This window comes from Cyclopterus lumpus, chromosome 3 (assembly GCF_009769545.1).
Source record: "Cyclopterus lumpus isolate fCycLum1 chromosome 3, fCycLum1.pri, whole genome shotgun sequence".
NCBI classification, from domain to species: Eukaryota; Metazoa; Chordata; class Actinopteri; order Perciformes; family Cyclopteridae; genus Cyclopterus; species Cyclopterus lumpus.
Genome location: NC_046968.1, coordinates 16,760,603 through 16,782,934, shown reverse-complemented (window position 1 = coordinate 16,782,934; position 22,332 = coordinate 16,760,603). Strand labels below are relative to the sequence as shown.

General features: G+C 39.5%; 1 protein-coding gene across 5 annotated transcripts; it reads left to right on the top strand.

Moving 5' to 3' along the window:
* Positions 1–2,056: 2,056 nt before the first annotated feature.
* Positions 2,057–21,430, top strand: ppfibp2a (PPFIA binding protein 2a). 5 transcript variants are annotated; one of them, XM_034529494.1, is made up of 23 exons: positions 2,057–2,126; positions 3,010–3,257; positions 6,916–7,002; positions 7,936–8,049; positions 9,714–9,845; positions 11,551–11,832; positions 12,126–12,218; positions 13,610–13,721; positions 14,476–14,537; positions 15,183–15,261; positions 15,420–15,544; positions 15,633–15,700; positions 15,787–15,847; positions 16,037–16,175; positions 17,076–17,217; positions 17,616–17,744; positions 18,302–18,452; positions 18,671–18,782; positions 19,069–19,157; positions 19,294–19,416; positions 19,758–19,883; positions 19,979–20,167; positions 20,263–21,430. In XM_034529494.1, exons 1-23 carry the CDS (start codon positions 2,063–2,065, stop codon positions 20,482–20,484), a joined length of 2,949 nt encoding a protein of 982 aa, XP_034385385.1. In that variant the 5' UTR covers positions 2,057–2,062; the 3' UTR covers positions 20,485–21,430. The 5 variants fall into 5 exon arrangements, with proteins under 5 accessions (XP_034385385.1, XP_034385387.1, XP_034385386.1 ...); XM_034529496.1 differs by lacking the exon at positions 11,551–11,832; XM_034529495.1 differs by lacking the exons at positions 2,057–2,126; positions 3,010–3,257 and adding an exon at positions 4,243–4,290.
* The last annotated feature ends 902 nt before the right edge of the window (positions 21,431–22,332 follow it).

Genomic DNA, 22,332 nt, shown 5'->3' with positions numbered 1-22,332 from the left:
CTGCACATGTGGTATATGGTCATTGGTGGTTGAACATGAACTAACACTAAGTAGGCTACTGGATTGTCCGTTAGACCGTGTATTAATAAAATATACAGTGAACTGAACTAAGCCTTACTATATTATTTATTTATTCTCTGTACCGGGATCATCAATACAGGGAAAATCAATTAGAATACCATCAGTTTCATCAGTTTCTGAACCTAATCCTTTTACTTACAGTTACTGTGAGGAACATTTCACTAGTTATGAAACTAGTTATGAAACAGCCTCAATGTAATACTGTAGGCCCTAAATTGTTTATTAATAATAATAATAATGATACAACAGTTTACTGTACTACATGACATAGCGCTTAGCCAAAACATAGCTGAGATAATTAATATTGGAGGTGAATAGATAATAAGCAACTACAAAATGAATCCTAAATACATAGTATATACTGCACATAGTTTATTTAAATGAATACAGATCTAACATTAAGCAAAAACTTGTATTCAATATCAAAAGAAGGGAGAAAATGAACAACAGTTGTGCTTGCAGGGGTGCAAATACTCACAAACAGATATCAAACTGTCTACAAACTGATCTATATACATTTTATTGTTTTAGCAGCATAATTATGTCTTTGTCTTTACAGAGATCTCTGTATGTAGATATGTTTTTTCTTGCCTAGTGGTGCACCCTGTTGGCCATACTGTGTATAACAGTTTATAGACTAAAATGCAACATATAAATTAGGTTAGATAAGTCAAGACAATGTATATAGCCCAATATTCCACGTATTAATAAATAGAAGGTATGGTGAAGGGGGTTGCTTCTCCATACCTTAGTAAAGTAAATTACAAAAAAACAGTACAGTAAGAACCAATATAAGTAATAACCGATTGATTTAAATAAATAAATAAATAAATGTACTAGCTGTATCTCTCCCATTGTGATTGATTTTGACTTTAACAATGTCTCCTAAATTTATTTTGCATTTTACACTTCCATTGCTTTTTTTAGGTTTCATGGTGAAATGTGTAGAAAAATAATACTTTTAGTGTTGAAATAAAGTTTCTCTGTGGAAAGTCTAAATGTAACAATACATATAATGTACAATCAAATTAAATGCAGGCAGAACACACAGACCTTTTTCAGCTTTGGTGCAATGCTATTTGAACCAACATGGACACATGCTGAATGAAATGGAGAATAACTTGTCTTCATATGAAATAATAATAATGACACATTCAATTATTGGCTTTAATCCTTACAGATACATATTCTCTTCAGGTGACATGTGGTCTCTGTCCCAAGGGAAGCTTCACATCACTGTGTCACTGCCTTATCCTCCTGATGCTGTCACATTGTTACAACAGAGTCACAATAAAACATGGTAGCATAGAAAGTATCAGTATATAGTGATTGCCATCAGGACTGTTTTTATCGTATTTGAGTCAAAACACTGACTCTAAGAGTGAACTATTATCAAACTCAAAGCTCTTATGGGTTTGGGTGTGACTCTGCTGCTGCTTTTTCCAGCTTCATTATGAAGTGTGTCCTCTGTTATTAATGTCAATCAAATGTGGGTTACTATGGTTCAATGTCCTGATGTGACCTCTGTGGCTCCATCAAAACTGTTGGTTTTGAGCTAAACATATAGTTATCATCACTTCCACCACAAAGTTTTTTACAGTAACTGGTCAAAAAATATTCACGAATGCCGTTGAAAGTGTAAACAAATAAACAATGACCACTCAAAGAAACAGAGAAGCAAACTATTCTAAATATGAGTGTTGGCCTCATGTGGACAATGGGCATGGTTCTGGTCTCAAAATGAGAGGGTTGAAACCCGAAAGCCACATTCAGAAGGTTATTTACTTGAAAGTCACTCAGATGTCCGGACAGCTGTTGTAGCCTTGCTGCAAACGGAGCTAAGTGTTACAAGAAAGGGGAGTAGTCTTCAACGCTCGGTGTTTCTGTTGAAGATCTCAAACTCATTGTGCTTTCACCAGCTAAACTCTTTTTCGTACTACTGAATGGCTTTCTCTGAGTGCTGCTTTATAAGTGTGTTGCCATGGCGTCAAATGCCAGCCACATGTTGGAAGCTGCCTTGGAGCAAATGGACGACATTATTGCTGGTAAGAGTTTCTGTTTCACTATCAAACCTTCAAAAAGTCTGCGCAGTTTGAAATTGCAGTCCTTCATAAAACAAGGCTACACAGAAAAAATGGTCAAGGATACGATACAAACAAGAGCTAAAATGGTAACGTATTTTATGAGTATGAGAGATTAGTCTGTTTCCATTGGAGAGGTTTGAATGAAAAAGAAGAAAGCACGTTTTTGACTTTTCTGTAATTTGTCTTCTTAGTATTCTTCACCTAATTTAATGTGTTTGTATTTTTATTGCTTGTTTATGGGCTTGCAAATTTCACTGTCATCTTTCTGAAAAAACTCCAAGTTACTTTTCCAGAGACTTCCTTTCTGTATTTTCTAGCAGAGGTGGTACATTTAAGTCAGAGGTGTCTGTCCCTGTTTCAGGGTCAGAAGACAACGTTCTAATAATAGAGGTGACAGTCCAACCATTAGCACACTCTAATGACAAAAATCACATGACTAATAATCACACAGTGTCAACTGAAAATAATTCTGTTACAAAACTATGCATTTGTCCATATTGTGTCCTGTCTCCATTACTGTAACTTTAATCTGACTTCAGACAGCACATATGAAAAGTTATTTCTGAAACTTATACATGATGATTACAGTAACCTTCAAGTTGAACTTCTAATTTGTGGACTTTAGATCCCACAGTGTACAGCCATTGGATGTGATTTGAATCCAGTGAGCTACATTGGATCACAACAGCAACCCCAAGAGGCCACTTCAGAGACTATCCTTATCATACTGCATTCACCTCTGAATCAGTTGTATTCTCAATAATGATACCCAATAAATGAAGATGCTTTGATCACATTTTCTCAGTTACTTTTTCTGTTGATTACCCGTTCTTCTTTCCTCCAGGCAACATGGGCCAGGGGCTGTTTGGTGCTCGTATGCAGTTAGGTGGCCAGGACTGCAAAGCCTCAGAGTGTTCCTCACAGTTGACCCCTGCCCCACTCGAGGACCCGGCCCTTAGGGCTCTTCAGCTGACAGAAGGCCTCAGGGCAGTGCTGGAGGGGCAGGGGAGTGAGGAACAACAGGACTCTCTCAGGAAACAAGTCTCCACTGATACAGCACACGTTATACTAAAATGGCTGGAGAGAGATGAGGTGAGTGCTGTGTCATTCACGTCTACATTCTACGACAACATTGGTCCATGGGTTTTATTAGTTGTGTGACACGGTGGTCTTTGATCTTGGTCATTAACATCTGGAGGGCTTTTTCATGTCTGCTAAGAAGTAGTGAGCTGGAAGCTGGATTTACTGCAAACGGCACCGGTAATGAGATCCAGAGCTGCTGTTTAAAGTGCAGCAGTTGCTCCTCCTTTTAATCCCTTATTATCTTCATCCTTGTACCCCTGCATTAATCTCACCCCACCCGCTTTTTCTTCAAAAATTGTTTGATCTTCTGGTCCAGGATACTTAAATTTGATATTGTCAACTTTACAGTCACGTTCCTTTTCAGTCTCCTCCATTGCCTCCTCCTCCCCTTCTGCTTTGCCTTTACTGACTTGTTGCTCTGCACCACATCTGACGAGCATATGCTGCAGAAAGTTTCCTCTCCCCTGTGCCCCTTTAGGAAGCCCTGCTAAATTAACTCGACCGAGAGGTTCTTCAGACAGAGTGAGAAAGACGGACAGAGAGAGGTACAGGAGAAAGAAAGGGAGGACGAAAAAAGATGAGAGATCATGAAGTGCAGCAGAAATACTGAAGCTGTTTGAGTGTGTTTGAGAGAGAGGAAGAAAGCAAAAGGAGGAGTTAGAAAGAGGTAACAAAAAAAAAGTGAAGAAAAGAAAAGAAAGAAATGGAGTACAGCCAACTGGCATAGTTTGAGTTATTCGCCTCAGCTCTAAAAGTCTCGGGCTGCCCAGACTCCAAACCACACGGACTAAGGTCCTCTGCTCTCTCTACAACTGCAATATGGAGGGTCTGTGAAAAGAGGACAGTTGGATTCAGCGCAGAACAGTTTAGAGACATTATTTCATCCCACTCTGGAGTTTGGTATCTGTTTATCTTCCTTGATACTTAATAGCACTGGCTCAATGTTGTTAGTATAACATTAAGAACCAGACCTACAGTACAATGGGCCTGCAGAATGGAGTGTGATATTGACTTCTACAAACACTTTGCCTGGCTTGGAAAGGTAAGACATTCTTACGTGACTGTTCCTCGTGTCTTTAGTCTGAAGGTTTGCACAAAGGTTTGTTTTGGTCTTGCAGTGTTGTTGCTTTCACAACATAATTCTGGTTGCCATGGTCGATAATTTGGGAGGAGGACGTGCTTTGATAGTGAGTGCACGTGTTGCAAAATATGCAACACGTGCACTATTATAGCTCCTTAAGGACAGGAGAGAGATAAGAAAAGAAGCAGTTTACAAAGACAGCTATTTATGGGATTGCAGAAACTTCTTGTTTTAGGGTGGAAAGTAAATGGGTACCCACATGGGTGGGTTGTTCAATGCTCAACAAGTCTGCCAATCCGGCCACACGGTTGATGTGTTTGAGGTTATTTGTGATAATTTCCTGCCACCTGAACCTTTGAGTCTTTGGACAGCACAACTTGCCACCATTATGAGGGTATTCGTCCTCACTGTCTCAGGTTATAATTCTTCATGAATGTTAAATCCATAGAAGAAACATTTTAATGCATGTACTTGTCAATAATTATTAAGTACATTTTGAGCTTTTGAATCATGATGTATTGAAGTCATGTTAGCTATTACACAGACAAAATAGTAGATGATTCCCTAAAACACAGATACAGTTTATCTTTATGACAATTGAATCTTTTGAATTAATAGTTAATAAGTAAGTTGAGTAAGTATAAATATATTTTAAAAAATACAAGATACTCTACAAGAATAACATACAAATCTGAAAAGATAAAAACACACTGAATTGTGTGGGGAAAAAATAGAAACACCTGTAAAATGTAGTGCAATGCAACGCAGTGGCATTGTATGTATTTCTTCTTAAACTTTGCTCAACCTCATCAAAAACTAATAACAAGTGGAGTCAAAGCAACACCTCTGTGTGTGTCAACAACTATTACAACTGTGAAGTTTCACCAAAGATCAGTGCCATTAGTCAATGAATCAACCAGGAGGGGGCAGCCCTACTGGTGATGGTTCACATTACTGTATTAGTAACCGGTTAGCAATGTACTATAGTTCAAGTTGTGAAGCACTTGTGTTCATATATTTGGAGTTATGTAGAGTATTTAATAATGTAATATGTATTCTGGTTGAGGAGGTGGAGCTAGATTTGGATGTTTGAAAAGTTGGCTGAAAAACGTTAAAAAAATAATTCAGCACACAGAAAGAACTGCAAAATACTGAACTAAGACAAATCAAGAGGACTCGAGGAGATAGTGTCCGAGACACACATGCAAGACTCAACAATGCGGAGGACAAAGGAAAGAGAGAGGGGGAGAAATATGGCGGACGTAGTGGTTACTTCACACAAGACTTAACAATGATGGCACGGCCGCAATTATTTAACAGGGCAATAGCGCGTACACGCGTGTATGAAAAGATTTGTGTTTGTGTGTGTGGGTTATTTTAAATAAAGAAGAAAAATAAATTACTCAAAACAAGGCACTTCCACACCGCAGAAGTAACATTTAGCAACTGTTACTTCATCTCACAGAAGCCGACTGGCGAGTCGGGTCAAACTGGTCCTTTGACTTAATAAATAATTTTACAAGTTTATAAGTAATAATAATAAAGTTGAACAACTTTACTCGCGCCAGCTGATTTAAACTCAACACTATTACAGCAGAGTGAGCAACAGTGTTACAGCAGCAACAAAAACAACAGCTATGTTACGAGGCACTGAACGGGACTTGGCGGCCCCTATAATACACAATAACACGTTAATAGTACAGTTAACGTAAAACAAAACAAAGGTTTGATTGATTCGTGGTATTTCTTCGGACTCGTTTGGCGCAATTTCTCCTGCAGAAAACAATGGGTGTCGACTTGAAGAATTCGGGAACTGTGTCAAAGGGACTCCCTGGGGTTCCTGTGGGGATCGTCCAATGAGGCCCCACCCTAACCCTAACCCTAACCCCAGTGTTGTGGTTTAAACCAAATCTCACACTTAGGTGAGGTTTTAAACCGGTTCAGGCTTTTATTTTAACATTGAGGCCCCTGTTTTTGTTCCACACACATGGTGAAGTCCCAACAACACTTAAAGTATGGATACTGTACATTTAAATAGTATACTGCTAAAACACATGTATTTAGTTTTCTGATGCAAGGAGTATACTGTATTAATGGTATTTTTACATTATTGCAAACCACTTGCTGGCTCATGACAATGGACGCTGGTGTACTAATGTTTCCATAGTTGTGGTTAGAAGCCTGGATTTTGGAGAAATTTGATCCCATTTGGTTGTACTTTGCTTCCATTACTTTTCCTTACTGATGGCTCTGAAATATCCCTGATTGCATAGGCAGCCCTGAGATTTGCCATCATCCAACATTTATTTTTTAACACTGATCAGCCTGTATAAAATCTTGGACACAATGTTTAATGCTGGATTAGGACCTGTAAACCTCTTACATACTTTTCCACACATAATCCATTGATACAACAATCTTTGAGGCTGAGAGTTGTGTGTGTGTGTGTGTGTGTGCATCTGTGTGTACATCTCTGAGACTGCAACCTCATTTAGGACAAACAAATCCATAAGTGCACTGTTAACACCGAACAGTTCAGTATTAACAGTGTACTGACTGAACTTAATGTCTGACTTTATTCTGAAGGTAAACCTCCATTCATCTGGCAATAGTGAGTCCTACCAAGAGCGGTTATCACGTCTGGAAGGAGACAAAGAGTCACTAATTCTTCAGGTGAGATTTATTACTCCTAACATTCAAAATACAAAACAATACAATATCTGTCTGTCTCTTTATGTATACAATGTATATGTATTTTAAAGCTTTAACCTAAAGCATGCCAGGACATTTGTTTATAAAGGTGAATCAATTCCATTGTTTGTGAGCCTGCTCAAATAATAGAGGACATATGACACCACACTGTTAACGGAAACTAATTCTTAACAATGCCCATATCACATAACAGCGTTACAGGAGAGAAACAAGGAAACAAAGGGCGAAGGTAGATCAGACTATTATGTAGTAAATGTTGCACAATTGCTGTATTTCTTTGTGAAGCAACAGTTATAAAGCTGGGGTTGGTGCTCTTGCCATACTAGAATGTCTTGTTTTCTGTGATGCCATTGTCTGCATATGTATGTGTGTAGGTGTATGTTGTTATGAGGACAGGTTGAGGCTAGCACCACTATGTTCTGTAGCATGTAGGTGTGTGTGAGAGCAGGTGCCCTGTGTGTTTGTTTGGCCTCACATAAAACATTCTTTTAGAAAATCTGCTCCACTCGGCTGGTCCGACTGGCATTTTAGCATGTGATCAGCTCTTGTGTGGCCTTAATAGCTTCTCTGCAGAAGTCCAATAGCTTCTCTGCAGCATGTGTTCTGCTGACATTGCTAAAGCCACTGAAGTGTTGCAACCACCTACTGGGGCACAAACGATCATTTATTTCTTCCCAAAAAAAAAAGGTTTGCACTTTTTGAATGAAAATAGCTGATATTCAGTGTACTGTAAGAAACTCTCTTGTAAAAGAGAGACTCTGCGCCCTTCAGACTTTTGCTAGGCTTGGAATGCAATTATGTGATAAATTGTGAAAAAGTTGTAGCCTATTGTATATTTTTGGTGAAGAAAGAAAGTAATTCATCTCTACTTACTTGCTGTCCAAACACCCACAGGTGAGTGTGCTGACAGACCAGGTGGAAGCTCAGTGGGCCAAGATCAGCGATCTGCAAAGTTCTCTGCTGGGGCATCAGCACAAACTCAACTCCACAGAGGAGATGCTGCAGCAGGTACATGGCTTTAAAGATCTTGTGTAAAAACATCTTCCACTGGACCTTCTCAATACCAAATGGTTAATGTATTACTGGACTAAAATCAGGAAAGTCCTGGCATTATATATTAATATTGTTCCTACATTTAATGAGATGTAACCAGACTGTCCATTTATCTTTTAAATATAACTCTTCTGCAGATTTTCTCATAAGCTGTAGGGTGAGTTTGGCTTCCTGGGAACAAATTCCAGTGTTTCTGGCTGCAATTACCTTGACAACCAAAATATTTAGGACGCTCAGACTCATTCCACGGCAGTGTCTCAGAGTGCTTTTGTCGTTTATGCAGGGCCAGACTAGTCGTTTGGGCAGGTGATTACAACACCATTAGCCACACCCACAACCTGTAGCCACCAGAGAGAGAGTGAGAGAGAGAGAGAGAGAGAGAAAAAGAGGACAACAGATGAAAGGAGAGAGGGACAACAGCTTAAACAGTTGGAGAGATGGGAGGGAGAAAGAATAGGGGTGGTGCTCTTTTAAGAGTTAAACGTGTGTGTGTGTGTGTGTGTGTGTGTGTGTGTGTGCGCGTGGGTGTGTGCCAACTTTCCGTTGTTTGCTTTTGACTTGAAACCTACTATAGAGACCTTACTAAACACTACTGAGAGACACTGAATCGAATGGATATATGAAACTTGAATCCACTGACACTACAAGGCACTTGAAACCATTGCATATATGAAGGACATACACTGACGCTTCCTTTGCTGCAGGTGGACTGGAGTAAGATGAAAGAGGTATTTCACAGAATCAGTTTTCCTCATTCTGATGTACTGTTTTTGTAGATCATTTCAACCTATTCTGACCAATTTCATGAGTGCCAGGAATGTGTCTATTAACTATCTAATGAGTTGAGAACCAATGTTAGGTGTCAGTTCAGTGCTGTATGTGCAGTGTATCAAAGGGCAGCCAGGGTTGGTTTCTTGGAGACATGGTCATTACGAGGCTATGGAAATGAGCCGTAAATCTCTTTCTGGTGACAGAGCTCTAATATTTTCCATGTGTACACTCTAGAAAAAGCCCAGATATTTTCCAAAGCCAGAGTTTTAAATGGATGTATATGTCCTGTTTGCATGCCTCTGATGCTCATATCTGGACTTTAAGTGATTTAAAACCTGCTTGACACCAAATTAGTAATACATCTGCCTGCAAATCCTGACTTAACTCTCAGGGCTGAGCCATTCAGGACAGATAGTCACATAACTGTATCGCAGACTCTCACTCAGCACCAGGTTTGACTGGCAGCAGTTCACAGGGACAGGAAAATGCACCTGTCAAAGTTATTTAAATGTTCTTTCTATGAATGTTTTGCATGCTTTTGGTATCTTTTTCTCTCACTCTCTCCCCCTCTGCTGTGTACTTTGAGTGAGCTGTGAAATAGGCATTATAAATAGTGGTCATGGGTTGTGTATATTTAGCCACTCAAACAGCGTCTGAAACCAGTGGGTTTGTCTGAGGGGACCGTCCCTTCAGATCTGGAAGCGTGCTGTGCTTCATACTTAATGTTGCCTTTGTTCAGTAAGTACCGAGCATTGTGTATCATTGAAGTGATAATGTATTTATGTATGCATCTGTATTTATGTCTGTTTGTGTTGCCTCATGCTCTCGCTGTATGTTGTTGACGACAGGAGCTCCTGCATAGGACGTCACTGGAGAACCAGAAGCTGAATCTTTTGGGGGAGGTGTCCTACCTGAAACTAAAGCTAGCAGACATGGAGGGGAAGCAGGGCCATGGGGCTGAAAGGCAACACAAAGCAGAGGTAGGGCTTTTCACAGAGTCAAGTATGCCTATTCCCTGTGATCTTTTGTTTTCAATATACAGTACAGTACAGTCAAGGTATGGTTGTGTTGTTTGAAGGTATTTTAAAGCCAATATTTATCCATCAAAACACAGTTGTCATGTTGAGTAGTGCCAGTGGAGTTGATTCACTTGCTTTCCTTTAATTAGTAGCTAAGTTTCCTAAGTTTCTGCTATTAATAATACGATCATTTTGCAATTAAACGTTATACTCCTGACTATGTACATGTGAATGGCTCATATCTAAATGACCTTAAGAGTTTGTTTCACTGAGGACTGTTTGAAAGGAGGAAGTAGTTAAGATAAGATCCCCAGGAACTTCTGTTTTACTTCAGTCTTTGGAAATTTGAACCTAACTCTGCCAGGAATGAAGAGGGTAAACACAAAAATCTGCCTTGTGTTCTGATGTTTTTAACCTTAAAGTCAGGGGCTGGTTTTATAGAAGATCATAAACGCTTTCTAAACAGATGGAAGGGAATATTCACCGTTGTTGCTGGGCAAAGTCCACTGGAAAAAAGTCTCCAAGGGGTTAAATTCTTTGTCAGTTTAAACTGAATCATGTATTTGCTTAAGACCAATGTGTAAAGTTACCAGCAGACATCCTGGGCATTTCGGGACCATATGAATTGGAGAAAGGGGAAGTAGGGAAAGCAGCACTACTACCAGACAGGATACTGTAATGTATGTTGTTACTTTCAAAACACTGCTGGTCAAAGAGCCTTTGTGTCCTCGGATTAAAAGAGTTCCTGCATAGCAGAGCTGGCATGTTGAATGGCCGGTCAATTATAAGTGTGTAGGCTTTACTGTTGCTGGTGGGTAATGGTCTACTTGGCCATCCTGAAAATAAAGAAACTGGTGGCATTTTCCCAAAAACATTTGAAAATAATTTAAGTACACAAAAACAATTTAAAGGCAGAAATAACAGCATACTGTACATGTGATTCAGTAGACAAGGTAGTAGACTCAGTAGACTTTCCCTACAACAGCTGTTTGGACTTAAGGAGAATAGAAAAAAATCAGCTTTGAACACTTGGCCTCCCACGTGCTGCCTCTACTACACAAACATGTGGAAGCCTCCTTGCAGTGAAGCCAGTAAGCTCACAGTTAAATTTAGCCATGAAGGCATATCATCTGTCATATCCGCTGTACCGGACCCCAAGTGAGACTTCCTCTGTCCACAGTCCGGGCATAGCTTGGCTGCTGTTTACACTCTTTCAGAATGAACATGGGCACGCAAGACCTCTCAAAGATAGCAAACCTACTCACTATCTTGTAATTGATCAATGCAAACTACCAATTTGATGAACTTGATGTGCTGGAATATGGTACAGCACAATGCATATTAATGTTAATACAAGTAGATCACAGATAGTTCTGGTCAATGAACAAATACATAATAATATGTGTTCATCTAGACCAGATGAGACTAACTAGGCCAGTAGACACAACGGGACAGTTAGTCTCAACTGGTTCATGGGGAACAGCCAAGGATTTGTGTTTCCAATACTAAATCATAGCATATTTATGCATTCAAACTCAAGACCAAATCTACACTTTTTCTGGATTGTATTTGAATACACACAAGCAGACATACATAGACTCTGTAGTATTTCCTCTACTCTCTCTTAACATGTCTCTCAATTCTTTCCCCCCACTGCATCTGTCAGACTGTTGTAAATTTCATTAGTGAGCTGCAGGAGCAGATGTGTAGGTTTCAGAAGGAGATCAATAGCAAGATACAGGAGAAAAAGGCCTTGGAGTTGGAGATGCCAGCTGACAGCAGCTCTCCAGTGGTGCGCCCCACTGAGTCCACCAAGGGCGTGGGCTCAAACCCCTGGCCGTCCTGTGGCAGAACCTCAGAGGAGGTTCCAGAAGGGCCCGATGGGAACACACACAGCCTGGAAGAGGGTAGCTCAGATGCAGATCAGCAGGACGACTGTGGAGAAACTGTAGGCACTTCCTGCCTGCATGACTTCTAATGTTGTGTGCAGCATGGCTTGTCTCACTTTCCTGTGTGTTATTATTAGCTACAGATGTAAATGAAGCAAGGACTCACTAAATATCCTCAGCAACGCCAAATGTAACTTTGTAACTTGGTTGATCTGTTTGGAAAAAGCGTTATGCATCGGTGTGTGACACTTATAGGTGCATTTCATGTACTATTTAATATTGTGTTGTGAAAGAAAATGTGCAGATTTATTAACCTGAATTTATCTAAATGTTCTCAATCATTCTGTTTTAGGGCTTACTTAAAGAGCTCAGGATTCTCAAGGACAAAGTGGAACACCTGGAGGACCAAAAGTTACAGTACGAGAAAAAGCTCAAAGCAACAAAGGTAAAAGAGAGTTCTGATTTGTGTGGTGTTTCGACGTTGCAATACACCATCAGTGCCCACATTCCACTGCTAACTCTCCACTCAACTTTCCTAAATGCTGTCCAATCCAATGTTCCAGCCAGCTAAGTGAGTCATTCGGTTTTGCATGGACACCTATGTTTTCTTAAGAAGTCTATTTCACCTTCTATTCCTGAAATAGAGTTAATAATGGCGTAGTCCATTTCTAATGACCTTCTTGCATGATCACAAGGCATTAACCTCTTAGACTTTTGTGAGCATTTTTTGTTGCCACCTTTTGTCCTCTTTTATGAAAAAATAATTATCTTTCACATTCCCATCTGTCTTTCCCGTCTGGTACAATATCTACAAAAGTAGTTTGATTGTACTACTTCATTCATAGTTCATTCAAGTGTTGCCTGGTCAACCTATCGTCACAATAGATTAGTTTCAGATATTTTAAAGGTTGGACATATCCACATACTTCAATCATTTTGAAGTTGTCTAAGGTCCGCCTGGTTTGATGCACTGTGTATGTGAATAATGTACGTATATCGATGGCCAAAGTGCAAAACATCCCATCTGCAAAATGATCCAGGAAAACTGGGGGGAACCTCCTATCTGCACTTTGTGTATTTTTCTTTCTTTCTTTTTTTTCTTCTTTTTGTATTTTTTTGTTATCTCAACATTTTTCAGATAGGAGGTTTTGCTCTTCGGCCATCAATATTACCATCTGCAGTTCTTTCTCTTTTCATTTTTAGATGTTAATCAAATAACCTGGCATCTCTCTATCAACTGGAGGTTTACCAACAATTGCAAAATGAGCAAATATTACCTTCTACAGAATGTGTTATTCTCAGTCTGAAGCGTTGGTTACTCATAGCGGACTGTCAAATCCAACTGGAAACTATCCTAATGTACCCTAGAATATTAGCTATTGGTATGAGTTTATGTATTGTACTCCTAAAACAAATGTTTAAAGAAATACAAGAGGGTTATGATTTAGTATATGAAGCAAAAGGTGTATTTTCCACCTTTCACTTTCCTCTACACAACACACAGACCGAACACACTGAGAAATACTTCAGGCTGGACATAACTTTATTGCCATCTGTTTTTCCTGACACTCCAACTTACTCCAATTTACCTCAAAACAACTTTCTAAAGCTCAGAGATTAAGCATCTATGTGCTTTATTGTGGTTGCTTGGTGGAAAAAGACTACATCTTACAACATTGGAATTTCAATTGGGGAATGAAGAACCGGCATTAAGATGCATGCAAGTGTCTTGTTTTTCAAACTAGCTTTTAGCTGTGCGTGTTTAAACAGATGTGTTGCCACATATAGTTCCACATGTCCTTTCTGCTAAGATTCCTCACTGTGTGACACCCACAGGCAGAGATCAGCGGCCTTCAGCAGCTTCTGCTCAGTAAGAACGTGGAGATCGAGAGCTTGCACACACAGCTGCTGGCCAGACCCTCTCTTTTCCCCGAGAGCCCGGAGAGAGGTAAGCAAAGCACCCAGCTTCAAGCCCTCGACCAACCTGCCAACCACAGCCTCTCACTGTCACAGAGTTACTCAGCCTGATAGGTGACACTTAATTACTCCTTGTTGCATTCATTGACTTGCAGTAAGAGTGGTGGGCAAAGTCTGTCTTAGCCCTTTATAAACTCATCACGGGTCTCTGATTCTCTCAGAGATGTACAGAAACAGGCTAAACACCAAACGTAGAGCATGAACAGTAAATACTTAATGAAAATAACTTTTAAATCCACGGGCCATGTCTACTTTTTATCTTTTAGTTATTTCCTTTATCCAGATACATCTCTTTACTTTGTTAACTTGTATTTCCTTCTGCTCAGAGGGGCACCTTTGGCAATCACAGACTGGTTTCCCAAGAATACTTGATACACTATCTCTCTTCCCTTTGGCCTTTTCAGTGTCTTTATGGATTCCTGGGAGTAAAAAGCATCGTTAGTTCTTAATTTTAATAGATAGACATATCTCTGGTTAGACTGGCTTAGTAAAATCACTCATTCACCAGTGCAACTGCCTGTGTGCCTCTAGTAGTTACATAGGAGGTGTCTGTGGACTGTGCACCCATATATGTAAGAGCTGACATGGCTAAAGCTATGAATGGTAGTTTCAAAACAGGCTTGTATCTAAAAATAAATGGTTTGGATGGCACTGAGAAATATGCTAGCATGTATTTTTCCTATTCAGATTAATAATCAGTGTGGGGTTTCTTTTTAAACATTTAGATCAGGAGCTGCAGAGGCTTCGGAGTGGAATGAAATCACTAGTAGCTGCCAATGATGAAAAGGTAACTTATTACATTGATATGGAAACCTATCCTTTCTCTTTCTGGTCAACAGCTGTATGTGATTATGTACTAGAGCAGCATGTGTGCTGGCATCTGTTTACGACGATGTCAAAAGTTCTACTGGCCTGTACATAGAAGTGCTATCATCATGCTATTTAAAAGGTCAGACGGTAACTTTGTCATTTCTCCAAGGCACCGCCCTCCAAGCATTTATAGTACAGAGGGGCTTTTGTATTCTCTCTCCCAGAGAATCTTGGACTTGAAAGACTCACAGACGAGGGCCTACATGTGGCACACTACTGAGGACACACACGTACACACACCCCAAGGCGAGCCATTTCAGGCAAAGCTACACTTAAGTAGGCCTTGATCTGCCAAGCCTAATTTTGGAGTGAGCTGCATTAAGAGAACCATGACAAAACCAGACATGGGCACCACTTCAAAAAACACAAGCTGCACGCAGCTGGTACCACAACTAAGATTTCCAGCCAGGCCTTTGTCAATCCCCTCCCTATCCACCACTTTGACGTAAAGGCCATATGGTGACCGAGGGACGCTTGCGTGGCGCGTTGGTCAGCAATAGAATAAACCAGTAAGTTCCTTATCCTCAACATCTTAATTGGGTTTCCTCTCTGTTTTCTTCAGGACCGACGAATTGAAGAGCTCACTTTGCTCCTGAATCAGTGCAAGCAATTCAGAGAGGTCACTCACACAGCAAGGCGAGGTAATCAGCTTGTTCACTCCTTTATCCTTCTTTTCTGCCGTTTGTATTTCGTTAGCATCTACGTTGGAGCCGAATGAAAGCCACCAGTCTTCCCTCCTTAAATGAAACATACCTGAGTTTGAGGGGAAACAAAACATGTATTTTCTTTGTTACTGTAGCTCCACCTGCTGTTCGTTCATTGTCAAATGGCAGGACTGTGTCAAGCAGCAGTGAGGAAGAAGAGAATGTGCTGATGAAGAATACTGACTCGGCCAGTGCAAAATCTGTGGATGTCAAGTCTGAAGTGGGTACAAACTATTACAGCTACTAGTTAAAGTGTTTTGTTCACATGAACATGTTTTTTAATTATTTATGTTTTTTAACCATCGCAGGTTTCCACAAGCAGCTCTTCATCCCAACAAACATCTACTTCATCGACCCAAAAGGACAGTGATTACAGGTAGCGAGGAAGCTTTTTGTCAGTGGAAGACTCTTCAATATTTTTAGTGGGATTTTACTGAGATCATTGTGTTTCTATCTAATCAGAACAGATCCGAAGACTTCATCAAGCTGCATAAATGGCCTAACAAATGGACCTTTACAAAAGGTATTTGTAATCATCATACAAATGTAATATGCCAGTCAAGTATGTCAACCCTGAGGGCTTCCAATACTTGATTGTTTTACATTATATATACGCTACTGTTACTGTTTATTACATGATTGATGCATGAGATAATTTGATTTTGTACATATATGTTATTGTATTTTCTGTATCTGTGTGTGGTTTATCCAGAGTGGTCTGGATGACCCTAGAAGTCAGATGCTGCCTGTGAATTCCTCTCTGTCAGAGCAGAATGTGAGTGGAGACAGCAGCAGTGAAATCCAGAGTCATAAGTCTCTAGATGGGAGCGAAGATGGAGACTCCAGCCAAAGTAAATCCAGACATATTAAATCACTCTATACATGATGATGGATAGTGTGCAGTAATAATCCCTAATATAGGATTAAACTTCCTTTTTCTGTGTAATAGTCGCAAAGCTAGTAATTCCCATGAGGAGAGGCAGTATTCATATTTGGTACAAACCACTCTCTTTTGAGCAGACGACCACCGCACCTTTGATCACTTCTAATTTCAGACGCTCCTGTCAGAGCAGATGGATTATGGGATGGATCTTCTTACCAAACACACCCTCTCTCTGGCTCTGATTGACCACATTTAAACCTACTCCACCCTTCCTCAGCTTCACTGACCAGTTTTAGCTTGAGCCCCACCCTGACTTCTCCCTGCTGCGTTCCGCTGTAGAGTGGAGACTGACTGCAGCGCATATAATAAAGATCACACCTTGTCAAATTTAGCTTAAACCCCATGGGGCATTAACCAATGAATTATTTGCCAAACCCAACGATCTGTAACCTGTGCTCCCTCTCCTGAATAGAGCACTGTAAAAAGGCCGACTGCCACACGTGTGCTACTTAGTTTGGTATGCAAAAATATATTTAAAAAAAAACACTTTTAATGCAATTTTACTTCATCATCATCATCATCATCATCATCATCATCATCATCATCATCATCATCATCACCATCATCCATATTGTGTATTTAAATATACCTGGAGTTAGGGAAACTATACATTTAGACTTTTTTCAAAGTTCCCATTATTGAAATGTGAATTACAGTGAGGCTATGTCTGCTCTAATTATCACAAGTAAACTGTCATTTTTAACTAATGCATCTATAAAATGTTGCATAGCTCTCCATAGTTCTACAATTTGAATTGTATCTGACTAGGTAGCATTGCATTAATTGTGTTTTTTGTAACTTATTGCAGGAAAATTTGAGAAAGTTGATGACAGCACTTCAGGCAATAATTCCCCCGTTCATTCTGGAGCAAACACACAGCCCGACCAACGAGCTGTGGGCTCATCAGAATACATGAAGAATAACAGGAGCTTCAAGAGACTCTGGGGAAAGTGAGTGTGGGAAATACATTGATACATCAACAATACACCAACAGATATGATCACCAAGTAGAGCAAAAAAGGAATGTAATGTAAAAATACTGTATGCACTGTGAGTCTAAATGTTATAGAATGTATTGCATTGTGTATACAAATTGTGTATAAATATTATTACTAGTTTTAAGAACAATTAAGAGAGTACTTTTCATAAAGAAATGATGTGTGCATATATTAAACTATCCTTATACTCCACTTGACCTACTATCACACTCACCAAGTAAACACTATAGAATTACTATACACTAAACTGTATTTTCCATTATTACAATTATCATCATCATTTTTTTATATAATATGATTTTAATTTGAAAATGAAAGTAGTTTCTAGCATGTAACTCTCACCCATACAGACTTCGAAGAACCCAGTCTGGAGGGCTACAGGCAGTAGATCCAGATGTCAGTCACTTTAGAAGAGGGGGACTACGTGCAACAGCAGGACCCAGACTGACCAGGACCCCCGAATCTTATGACTCTACACGGTAAAGCACAGTAGTACTGTACTCCTATTTTAAGTGTTTAAGGGTTTGTATCAGCCAGGTCACCATTATAATGTTCTCCTTTTTTTCCATTATTTTCTATACAACATTCAGAGCATTAATATAGCAGCAAACACTATGTTTTCTTTGCCATTAAAAGATACAGTGGAGTAATGTCAACCTGAGCAGACAATGAAGCCACTCTTCCTCTGCGTGTGCTGCAATCTGAGTTTCTCTGTGTTTGTTTTACATAGCCAGGTCCTGCATGCCTTTTAGTCCATGTTAGTGCATGTGAGCCTTCTCCATGTTGAGCTCCGTGTGGAGGCACTACATATACTCTGGATTTTTAATCTAGCACCCATCGAATAATCTGCTTTGGCTCTCCTGCCTCCACCACTACAAAGTAAACAAATGAAAAGAGACTTGAGGGTTTTTCTCAGCATAACAAATGATGTCTTACATGTTGGTGTGATTTATGTATTACGATGGCCATTTTAAATACTTGCAATATATTTAGAAATGTACCAATGTACTAATCTGATTTGTGTTTTTTGTTTTAGTGATATGAACGTCCCATTTAGCCAGTGGACCAAAGAGCAGGTGTGTGGCTGGCTAGAGGACTATGGACTGGGCCAGTATGTCAATCTCACGAGGCAGTGGGTTGAAAATGGACAGACGCTGCTGTCTGCCACACCTCAGGACTTTGAGAAGGTCAGAGAATTACTATTAAAATAAACACTGTGAAAATATCTTGAATTTACAACTCTACACAGTAATTAAGTATTTGATTAGAAAATAAATACTCATGGATATGTTGGATACTTAAGAAGGTTTATAAGGCTAAATTAAACTGCATAGTGTGTGGGTGAACCTCCAATGATTCCCCAATCTTTAGTTTTATTGTAACAAACAGTACTTTCTAACCTCAGGAAATGGGTATGAAGAATCCACTGCACAGGAAGAAGCTGCAGCTCGCTCTAAAGGCATTCACCACTAAAGTTATAGAGAAATCGGCAGACTTGGACTACATCTGGGTCACCCGTAAGACTCTTTCTAAATGAAATAATATGAACTTTTCATGCTGCAGCTGCATGTTTTCATTTTAATCTCATCAACTAATACAGAGGACTTCTCGTGCCACACATTATATAAAGACATATAATGTGTGAGATATAAATATATTAGAAAAGACACAAACATAGCCAATGCCAGAATTAAAAAAAATCAAAAACTGTATCTTAACTGAACGGTTAAGATATATAATATAATATTAATATAATATTTTAGCAATTGAAGTGAATAAATGTCTGATTTTTCACCCATTTAGGTTGGTTGGATGATATTGGTTTGCCTCAGTATAAAGACCACTTCCATGAGGCCCGAGTGGATGGTCGAATGATACAATACATCACAGTGGTAAGACTATGACATTTACTATTAAAGTGAAGGCGTGAAAGTAGATGTATTAACGTGTCAGACATGATTTAAAAACATGCAATGCATCGATACACTCTTCATAAAGTTCACTGATGTTCCTTTGCTGTTCACCCAGAATGACCTCTTGACTCTGAAAGTCACCAGTCAGCTTCATCATCTCAGTATTAAATGTGCCATCCATGTCCTTCATGCCAACAAGTTCAACCCCAACTGTCTTCGACGTAGGCCAGGGGAAGAGGTAAGCCAAGACAGAAAAGCACAAGTGGAAGTTGAAATTGTGGATTGTGCCAGCAAGCGGTGAATGTAAGAGTTGTATATGTTTTATGTTGTATGTATGTTATACAATTGTGTGTAAATACTGCTTATAGATGGTGAATAGGTGTCATCCCACCAGTTCCCCACAAGATGGTGTCAGACATAAAAATGCTTTCATAATGAGCACATTGTTTCTTTTGTACTGCTTGCCTCAAAAAGCCCCAGAGCTATTATAGCTTCATTCTGCTCACTTCTAGTCTATACAGGAAGGTTCAACCAGTTGTGAGTCAAATGGACAATTAATATTTCCATTTTTAACGTCAGAAACAGCCCTCTCCCTCAGAGGTGGTGCAGTGGTCTAATCACCGGGTTATGGAGTGGCTGAGGGCAGTGGATCTAGCTGAGTACGCTCCTAATCTACGCGGCAGTGGCGTTCACGGTGGGCTGATTGTAAGTACTGTATTTTGAGTTTGTCTGCAAGCATGTTTTAATGACAACCCTGTACACCTATACAAATGTGTTGCTGTCCATCTGCTCTTCAACAGATCCTGGAGCCTCGCTTCAGCGCAGAGACTTTGGCGCTGCTGTTAAATATTCCTCCACAAAAGACTTTGCTCCGCCGCCACCTCGCCACTGCCTTTTCTACCCTGGTGGGACATCAGGCCACGCAGGAGAAGCGAGAGTATGGCAATGCCACAGGCCATATGCCGCTGACTACCACCGCTAAAGTAAAGGTAAGAGAACAACCTTCAATCAAAATGTTTCAGTGGTTGAAGTGCCATTAAATCTAAATTATTTATTAATGGGTTGAATTGTTTTGTGTTTTCAGCCAAAGAAGCTGGGCTTCACCCAATTCAGTCATCTCAGAAAGAGGAAACCTGATGAATCTGCAGACTATATCTGTCCAATAGACAGTGGAGCTCTGACAGTGAATGGGGTTTCTCGCGTGCCCTCTGCAGCGCTCAGGGGCCTCGGCCCCGCCTTGGACAGACAGGCTGTGAAGCAGGAGCAGGTGGGGATAAAAGCTCAAACTAATGGCCCAAAACAATAATTTTAAATACAGGACACTCCCCCTCTCACTCACTTTGTGAATCAGTGGATTCGGGTGAAGAAATGTTCCCAGGATTTATTCATCTGGTGATTTGCTGGATGGGCTGTAAAAAAAGCAGGTTAATTGTTTTTAATGTATTTTTAACCAGGTGTTGTTAAAGAAATATTCATCAAAAATGGTGATGAATGGTGACATTGTGTGAAAGCTGCTCGCTGCATTCCGTATACAGTTGGATTCCAAAGCTTATACTTTAACAAAAAAAATACTAAATAGAGTTAGAATATTGGTGAAATATTATTGTTATATATCTGGATTGACTGCAAAGTATAATAATTAATTAAATAAGTAACCAGTTACTTTAGGAGTGTCATTCATTCATCTTCTGTATGACTGATAAAAAAAGTATTACAACAATTAAATAATTGTATTTCTTGATGGTTCACTTCTGCATCTTTGAATAAGGTTTGTTTGCATAGGAGTCTCCTATCCAAATGGTGCTTTGTTTATTAAGACATGTGTGAATATGCAGTAAAACAAGGTCACTAGTCTTTTCTTTTGGAGACCAAATGCGTTTGCTGCCATCTAGTGCTTAAATGGGCTACTACTGTCAATTATCAGCTCGATCAAAATGTACATTTATGGTTAATTATGGCTTATGGTAGTTATGTGAGTAACAGATGCAGTTTTCAAGTTGATGTTTTACAATTTTTTTATTTCAGAAAAATATGAACATTGTTTCTGTATATTTCATGAAAGTCGGAGAGACACATCAGTCTGATGATGGATCTTCGGACCTTCACTGGGCAGTCTATTGTTTGGTTTTGTTCCAGCTCAGGTTGAAAGTTGACAAACCTGAACAGGCTGTTTAATTTAGTTGACATGACTGAAATTAATCTGCTTTGATTTTGTTGACGAGATAATGAAAATAAATGACTAAAACAATTAATGATCCTGTTGTGTTTAAATATTAACAACTGTTTTCACAAAGTTGAAAGGTTAGTGATAATAATCACAACTTACAAAATATAACACAACTTACAAAATACAATTTGGTGTTTATGAGTAGTGCCTGATTATATGGAGGTACTTGCAGACAGTTGTCTATACTAAATGTCAAAGGGTTAGAGTACAATATTCAACTTGTATTACCAGCCATAACAACAACACTAGTATTGTTTTTTCATCTTGTAAGTCTCTGAGTGTGTCATCATGGCATCATGTGGTCCTTGAGACACCGACTGTACTGGGGACGAAACAGAAGTAGTTTTGAGTAGTTTGACAAGTTTTTATATGTCTGTCTGTCTATGTACAGATTTTGTTAACAGGTCAAAACTGTGAAAGATGCAATCACAGACCTTTACGTGTGTGTAGTTGAGATACAACTGCAGGCTAAGTTTGAAGCTGTGGTCTGAGTAGGGATGTAGGAAGTGGGGAAGGGGCCATTGCATCCCTGGCCTAATTTGGCAAGATGGTCTCTAATTTGAACAGACTTTAACTATGTTGGACTATATCAGGAACAATCTTGCTAGACCATAGTATAACATTATACCATGTCTATTCCTCTATTCCTTTTTTTTTTTTTTTTAAAGTAAAGTATCTATTTTCTTAAAATGTCATTGGTTGACTGTAACTAGTGCCATGTTGTGCTGCATAGCATTTGTTGGAGTAGCCCACACCAGATCGTAACGTAGCATAATTGCCTTGATTAGGGCTAGATTTGCCTCTGGCTTGCTATTTGCTTCTTTTTACTAATGCCCTCATCATACCATGGTGTTGTAATAGTTAGGCTATTACATATTACTGTAATTGCCAAATGAGACAGCATCTGTATTAGAAGGAGTATTCTCT

Excerpts from the sequence above, each read along its gene's own strand:
- ppfibp2a (XM_034529494.1), top strand. The coding sequence starts at position 2,063 with ATGGCGTCAAATGCCAGCCACATGTTGGAAGCTGCCTTGGAGCAAATG. Across the intron at positions 15,262-15,419 it reads CACTCACACAGCAAGGCGAG|CTCCACCTGCTGTTCGTTCA; the intron begins GTAATCAGCTTG and ends TTGTTACTGTAG. Across the intron at positions 19,417-19,757 it reads GACGTAGGCCAGGGGAAGAG|AAACAGCCCTCTCCCTCAGA; the intron begins GTAAGCCAAGAC and ends TTTTAACGTCAG.